This window comes from Morone saxatilis, unplaced genomic scaffold, assembly GCF_004916995.1.
Source record: "Morone saxatilis isolate NCDOM2014 unplaced genomic scaffold, NCSU_SB_2.0 Contig12, whole genome shotgun sequence".
NCBI lineage: Eukaryota > Metazoa > Chordata > Actinopteri > Moronidae > Morone > Morone saxatilis.
Window position 1 is genome coordinate 14,913,120 of NW_023339674.1, and position 7,906 is coordinate 14,921,025.

Genomic DNA, 7,906 nt, shown 5'->3' on the forward strand with positions numbered 1-7,906 from the left:
GAAAGAAAACTAGAGATGTGCATTAGTTTCAGTTTAGCCAGCTGAGGGTCAGGCTCTTGTCAGAGCCCATAGTGAAGACTGGAATACCACGGGGTCGTCTGGGCCGGCATCTGTATTCAGAGAGGACACTCTGAACTTTAAGGGTTTCTGGTCTCATCTCCGATGTCAGCTCTGAAACCCCAGCGGTACCTGCCCCTGCTGACCTTGCGGAAACTTGCATGACAGCATTTGCTAATAAAAAAAAAAAGAGAGAGATGCAGCATGTTGGAGGCTGATGATAATTTCACCCTATAAACGCATGCAGCTGGTCAGCATGATCAAAGGAAGAAAAACAGAAATTACACACACACACCCTCTGTGAGAATGCTTTTTTATGTACAGTATAACAAGTGATAATGAAACTGGAATATTTGGATAGTGTTTTCAGTGTGTGTACAGTTTTTCTTCCATTGTGAAGTCTTTAATCCCTCCCTGAAATGCTCTTGAGTATTTTGAATATTTTAAGCTAACATTTTGAAGCTCAGCACATGAATTTCCTCATTTAGCTCGACTAGCATGTCCTAAAAGAATGCTAATGTGTGAGTGCTCTGAGGTGGCGGTGGTGTTCAGAGCTGCATCCCAATGTGGTGGTTTTGTTCAGAGGGTTATCTAAATATGTTCTCTTTTCCTGTGTTTGCTGATGGAGCCCATCTCTGTGTTTTCTACCTCTACCCATACTGTAGCTCAGACTGTCTAACATCTCAATCTTACTTACGATGTCTTCTTATCTATGTTACGCTTACTGTTGATGTTTATGAATGTTGTTTAATTGTTTCTAATACTGCTACCATCTTGTTTGTCAATGTGCCGCTTGGCTCCAGTGGAGACACACACCAAAGCATCGAGAGTTTTTGACCTCCAAATTTATCCTTTATTCATCACAAACATTTAAAGAGTGGAAATATTTTATTGCAAACAGAATACATGATGTAGCTATTACATATGAAATGAATAATTAATCTGTACGTGTAGTCTTCTGAAAGAGCTGTTTTACCCTTAAGCAATGTTTAACAAATTCAGAGCAGCTGGCAAATGGCATTAATAGTCTATATACAGATGATTTGGTACCTTTGGTCTTTGTATGAAAGGTCAATTTATTTATTTTTTTTGAGGATCATTTGCTGTGTGTCTCCTGGCCTGTTTTGTCTCTGCTCACAAAAGCACTAATGTCTTGTTTTCAACCAATCGCTCATTGATAACACGGACCACGCAAGAGTCCACGCCCCAGTAAGTAACACTGCCTGTTCAGCTCTCTGAATCTCTCACTAACGCCTGTCTGATTTTCTTGAATGGGTAAATGTCCCAGACTCCATCCTGTATAGTATTATATTCATGCTCTGTCCTGTTCCTCCCAACTCTCCAACCTTATTTGATTCCACATTTTTATATCTATTCCACTGATTTCATTCTGCATCTTACTCTTTTTGTTATTAAAGTCACACAACTATTCCTGGCTTGGTTAATTTATCACCTAACATCTCCATTGATCCAGTAAATGGCTTCATATTGAAATTAAATCTGCCTTTGTTGTTGATAAACCACTCGAACATTAGACAAAAGCACTTTCTGTACTGTGATATTCATTTTTTTGGCACAAATATTTTGATTGCTAATTTACATTTCATTAAACAAATAGAATTTTGAGTCCATAAAAAGCAGAAAAGTAGAAACTTTGAATCAAGTTGGTGAATACACAGCATGCAAAAAACGAAAATGGTTTCAGACCTGGATCAATAACAGTAAAGCTAAAATTAAATGCCTTAACAAATGCTAACACTAAGAATAGCCTTAATGTACACCTTCTGTATGTTAAATGTGGCGCTGAATAGAATTAACCGTGTCTGCTTCTATATACTGACATTTTTTGCTCTCTTTCTTTTCTCAGGGGAAGTCGGAGGAGGCGGCCCTACCTGTACAGGAAAAGAGCCATCCACCGCAGCCGGCCTACCTACTCCTGCTCCCTGAGGGAGGCACAGGGCAGCATCAGGGAGGGCCGTCCACCCCCACCACTCAACCCCTCTAACTCTTTCATGTCCAGGAGAGAGAGAAGAAAAAGGATGACCATGTCAGTGTGGGAGCAGAGGACCAGCCAGCTGCGGAGACACCGCCAGATGTCCAGCCGAGAGATCCTGTTCAGCAGCCCCAGCGAGGAGAAGGACGGGCCTCCCACTTCAGCCCAGCTTGGACATCCTCTGTCACTGCACCGCAAGGCCATGGAGCACACGCCATCTGGGAGTTTGAAGCACCTGACAGACCCCTTAGCCTCCCCAGGGAAGAACCAGGCTTCAAGTTCCTCCATGTCTGTGGATAAGCCTCTAGATGCCCCCTTATCCGGTGACATACCTGAACCGCCAGTGACTGTGCTGGTGCCAGAGTCGCTGGATCCTACGAACGCGCCCCTTCCTGATGCTTCTGTGTCTGTGGTCATACCAGAGCCCATCACCGAGAGTGGAAAAGTGGGTGCTAATCAGAGTCACAACACCATCAGCGAGCGCCGGAGCCCCAGATTGAATGGCGAGCGCCAACACAGGGCGGTAAAGAAGTTCAGACCACCAGATAACCTAGACACACTGACTCCGGATATGGGAGGTCATGGTGGGATCAGGGGCAGGAGGGCACTGCATCACTGTGACCATCAGAGCGGGACCAGAAGTCAAGGGTCATCACCCGGGAATGGGAGCAACTTGGCGAGTCGCTCGGTCAGCAGGGAGAGGAAGAGAAATCCAGGGAAAGTAGAAGAAAATGAAGCAGAGGCCAAAAAAGAGGAAGAGGTGTCCAAACCTGATGACAGCAGGTTAGACAGACCAACTGCTGCTCATCCAACATGTTTTTTATGTTTGCTTTGTAAATCAAAGTCAAGAGAGTCAGGAATGATTTGGTAAATGGGAATACGATGCAACAAAGGTCCCCGTTCAGATTCACATTCATATGTTTAATGCCAGTGATTTTCAATGACTTGGACCTGTTATGGAACAAAATACTGACATTACTTTTTTTCCATTATGAGCATTGTATGCCTTAATTGGACAGTAGAAAAATGACAGAAATGAGGAAAAAGAGATGGGGAACGACATGTAACTGACTGGATGCAAATGGGGGATGTTGCTGTTCCTGGTCGGTTGGCGCCTTAACGCCAAGGCCACTAGAGGGGCCCCTTTGTTTAATCTATGTTTCCTACCTCTCTACATTTGTCTTTAATGAAGATAGTTTCCCTATTAACAACAAAATAAGCAGAGTAAACTGAATATAAGAGAAAATCTCTCACTGAGTTTGTGTGCTATAGCAACCAATCACTGTCCTCCTGTCCATCCAGTAAAGTCTGTGCCTCTGCATTTTCAGACAAGGTGACAGGAGCAAAGGAGGAGACACTGACCCACCAGAAAACCAGAGCCACACTGGAGACCAGTGTCCTCAGAAGCAGGGAGAACCTCCTCAGCGATCAGACTTGTCTCCACCTGCCATCCCAGAGAGTAACAAAGAAGAGAATGAGACAGAGCAGGACCAGGATAAATCTCAGCTCAGCTCCAGTGTGATCATCGAGGTTCCCAACGTTCAGTCGTCTCTGGAGCTCTCTACGATCACAGGTACAACTGTTGGTGCTGATAATGTGACTTTTTCATCCTGTAGTTGGTAGTTGGTGTAGTATATGCCTTTATTTGTTTTGTCGTGACTTGTGATATTACTGCCTTTATTCTAACTCAGTGCGGTCTGGCAGGGGTGAATAGGCTTTTACTTAGGACATGATTCATTTCAAGTGGCTGCAAGTACTCATCAACGTAAGCCCTTCTTACAGCTGAAATTGGAAAAGCATGGCTTTTCTGGAAATGTTACATTTCTCCTACATTCTCCAGCAAATTCAGTTTCTGAATAAATCTGAGATGAAAAATAGGCTGTACAGTTTCAGAGTCGTGCTTCAGGGTAAATTGATGCCTCCTCAGTTCTTTTTGAGAAGGTCTGAGTCATGTCACCGTTTAAGCTAGTCCCCATAGATCACTGATTCGGCTCACCACTGCTGGGCTCGACCTATTCTCAGTGGATATTTTCTACATTATAATCCCATTTTAAAAACTAAGCTTGTGAGTTTCTAAGGTGGCTTTGTGAAGCCTCCATCTTCTCATCCCACCCTACTCTTCTCCTCCTCACACCTGTCCTTACCTAGTCTTCTTCTTCTCCTCCTGACCTCCTCCAGTCAACAGTAAAGACCCTGAAACCTGTAGGTCAGAGAAGGAGGAGGAAGAGGAGACAAAGCCTGTCAACGCTGTGACTCCAGACAGCATGTTCATCTTCAAACCCGACAACCCGTAAGCTGCTACCACTTACACCTCTCACAGGACACTAGAATGGATGTATGTACAAGTTTGCATTACCATATATATATATATATGGTACTGCAAACATCACATGTACTTGGAAAAAACTGCCACCATTTTCAACATTTTAAATCTTTTAATTAAGATTTCTTGCACAACGTTGATGCTGTTTAACCCAGCTGCCATTCAATTTCAGACAGCTTAAGCCTGCACAGTCTTACAGTCTTAGCAGATGTGGTACCTGACCTCTGCATCACATCTTCACCCTGCCATCTGCTCTCCCTCAGGGTGCGTCGAGCGTGTCACTACGTGGTGAACCTCAGGTACTTCGAAATGTCCATCCTGCTGGTCATTGCGGCTAGTAGTATAGCACTGGCTGCTGAGGACCCTGTAGCCACCTCCTCTGACTGGAATAAGGTTTGTGTGTTCACACTGTATATCATTGGTCTGACAGGGGTGGCTGTAAAATTAATGACTTGATAGAAGCCAGAATATTTCTGCTGTTTCTAACGTCTCCTGAATCACTCTGTTAACTCCTGAGATACAATTTCAATCAGTCTTTATCTGTGCCTTGGGTTTAATAGCTCCTTTAATCTACGCTAAGCAGCAAAAGTACCATGAAGAAAAAAGAAAACATTTCCCCAAAAAAAACGTTTCCTTAAATTGTTTTACAAAAGGCTGTTAATGTGACTTGATTGGGGGGGGGCAGTTAAATCGCTGATGAGTGAGGAGATGCCTTGAGACACACTGAGCCTGGTTGTTCATTGGAGGAATTAGGCGAATAATCTTGTGTTATATTATCATCATTTGAGTGGACTGTTTTGCATTAAACCACACAATGAGAGTCTGTAAAGTAAAATAGGCCTTAATATCATGAAACCATCAAGTTATCATAAGTAATCTGTGTAATTTATCTGATCTTTCTCTTTGACGGTCCTTCTGTCTCACACTCACTGCAGGTTCTGCGGTATTTTGATTATGTGTTCACTGGAGTCTTCACATTTGAAATGATTATAAAGGTGAGTTACTGCGTTAAGATTGTCTAATAATGATATGTCACTGTGTGGTGAATGATTACAATAAATGGTGGTAGAACACCTTTTTCAACCAAAGAATTTCAGGAACTAAACTAAGCATCTAAACCAGAAACTAAACTTTTTGGGCATTTCCTGTTTGCTTTTCTACCATCTATCTCAAGAACCGTGAAGATTAGACCTGTTAGGGATAGACCAGTGAACCCATGTGCAAGCACTCAAGGCAAGGAGACAGTAGTAAGTATTTATTGTGATGGCCAGAGGAAAGGAATGCAGTCCTGGGGAAGCTTGGGCTGGAACGTGGAAAAACCCGGGATCGGAGGCAGGGAAGAAGGGCTGACAAGACGAGGGGGTGGAGTCAGGGGCTGGAACCAGAGCAGATAGGACTGTGGGGTAACTGTAGACAGGGTTAGACAAAGGAAAAAACTAGCAACAGGAATACAAGACATTTATTAATTTGTACATATTTGTATGTAAAAGAATATTTAAAATGGTTCAAAGCGTGGGCTAAAGTCTCACTGAGTTTAAGCGGTGAGGCTGGGTATTTATATTTGTAGAGGTCTTGATTATTGAAATGATGTCCAGCTGCTATGACTCCAGCACACCTGTCTCCACTCATACACACACACACACACACACACACACACACAGGGAGTGGCATCAGATTAGGGAGACATAAGGTCATGACAATAAAAATTGAATCTGATAACGAATCAAAAACAAACAGCAGTGCTTTTACAGTTTCCTTTTTCCATTTGAATAAGTCGAAAAGAAGCAAAATTAACCAACAATTTAAAAAAAACGGTAAAGATTCAAGAAATGTCTGGAAATATAAACCTCTGCAGCAGGAATATGTTTTTTTCCACTTTCCTGTGCTGTTAATCATCTCCCGACTGCTCAGATTTATCTTCTGCCTCGCTGTGGGGGTCCCTATGTTAAACTTGGAGAAGCTTTGTCATACCTCATTTAATTCAACTTGTTCAGTAGCTCTTTAAAATTTAAACACCAAAACTTAAAATACCTAAAAAGGATATGAATTCAAAGTTGACTCCAACCCTGGAAACCATCCTGGTGATGGACAATGTTTCACTGAACACCTTTGTCTTGTCCTTAGATGATTGACCAGGGTCTGATCCTGCATGATGGCTCCTACTTCAGAGATCTATGGAATATCCTTGATTTCATCGTCGTGGTGGGAGCACTGGTGGCCTTCGCCCTCTCGTCAGTCACATGATATTTTTGAATTAATCACACGCACTAATCATATGTCTAAACATCAAAGTGTCTTTAAATCAGCTGCAAATTAGCTTTATTGCTGTAAATGTTTCACTTCATGCAGTCATCTCTTTCATTTTGTTTATAACATTATAACTGTGGATATACATGTTCCTTTTTCCTGTTGGTGTCCGTCTGTGGATGATGCCCCTGTGGGATTGACCACCAGCAATGTGATGGGGTAAAAAATTAAAACGTCTTCCTCTTTTAGAACAAATACCATCTTTAGATGTGCAAACTTCAAACAATAATTCAACAGCAGTAGAATATTTCAGATTAAACTGTAACAATGGATGAATAAGGTGGGAAAAACAGTTCTGCAAAACAAAGTGATAATTACTATAAGGCAATGGTGTGATGCTGTCTCTGTCTGTCTTTCTGTACAGAAATAACAAAGGACGGGACATTAAGACCATCAAATCGCTAAGAGTGTTGCGTGTCCTCAGACCATTGAAGACCATCAAGAGACTTCCTAAACTCAAGGTCAGAGATGCTCAGTCTTTGATATCTCAGTTGTGTTTCTGTTATATTTGTATTATTTGTATATTTCTGTCATTTGTTTTGTTGTAAATAGGACCAACCAATCTAAATGTTAAAAATGACAAAGAGATAATATCATTTGTGCAATATGCTTTATGTGTAGTTTTGGTTAAAAGTTAAAATGACAGATTTTAGAACCCCTCTAAATTAGAGATTTTGACCAAAGCATCCATCATGTCTGCGATGATGGTGTATGGTAGGGGAGCTCTCCCGGACCTGCATACTTGGCCCTCAAGTATAGCACACTCATTCGTCTTACGTCCTTTCTTTTCTTTTCTAATCATGTGTTTAGTAAACCCTGCAGTTTTATTGTATATGTTCCTGAATTAGCAGGTTTACAAGTGTATAACTTGTACTCATTTGTACACACTCAGACACACTGATAGAAACCCTATAAAACCCATACCCTATACCCTTGCTTGGAGCAATAATGTGTGTTTGATGTGTTTTTTTTTTCGCAAACATTTTTTATAATTTCCACATTCAAACCTGTAAATAAATCCTCCTTGTACCTTATTAAAACGTTCACAATCTATTAATACCATAAAACTGCAATTAATTGCCCAGGCTTTTATTTGCTTTATTCACTGAACTCAACCTGCCTATATTTGGAACAGGCCTTTAATTCATTTTTTATTTCATTCATGTTTCTTTAAACCAGTATGAATATTACATGTATAAATATCATATCAAATACAAATCATTCAT

At 41.4% G+C, this 7,906-nt stretch overlaps 1 protein-coding gene across 1 annotated transcript in view; it reads left to right on the forward strand.

Annotated features, from left to right (window-relative positions):
* Nucleotides 1-7,906, forward strand: part of LOC118322342 (voltage-dependent R-type calcium channel subunit alpha-1E) — an 88,363-nt gene that overhangs the window by 64,627 nt on the left and 15,830 nt on the right. The window contains 8 exon segments of the mRNA XM_035654000.1: nucleotides 1,925-2,833; nucleotides 3,379-3,623; nucleotides 4,229-4,340; nucleotides 4,637-4,766; nucleotides 5,309-5,368; nucleotides 6,498-6,604; nucleotides 6,828-6,839; nucleotides 7,045-7,141. Of these exon segments, the coding sequence (XP_035509893.1) occupies nucleotides 1,925-2,833; nucleotides 3,379-3,623; nucleotides 4,229-4,340; nucleotides 4,637-4,766; nucleotides 5,309-5,368; nucleotides 6,498-6,604; nucleotides 6,828-6,839; nucleotides 7,045-7,141 (1,672 nt within the window).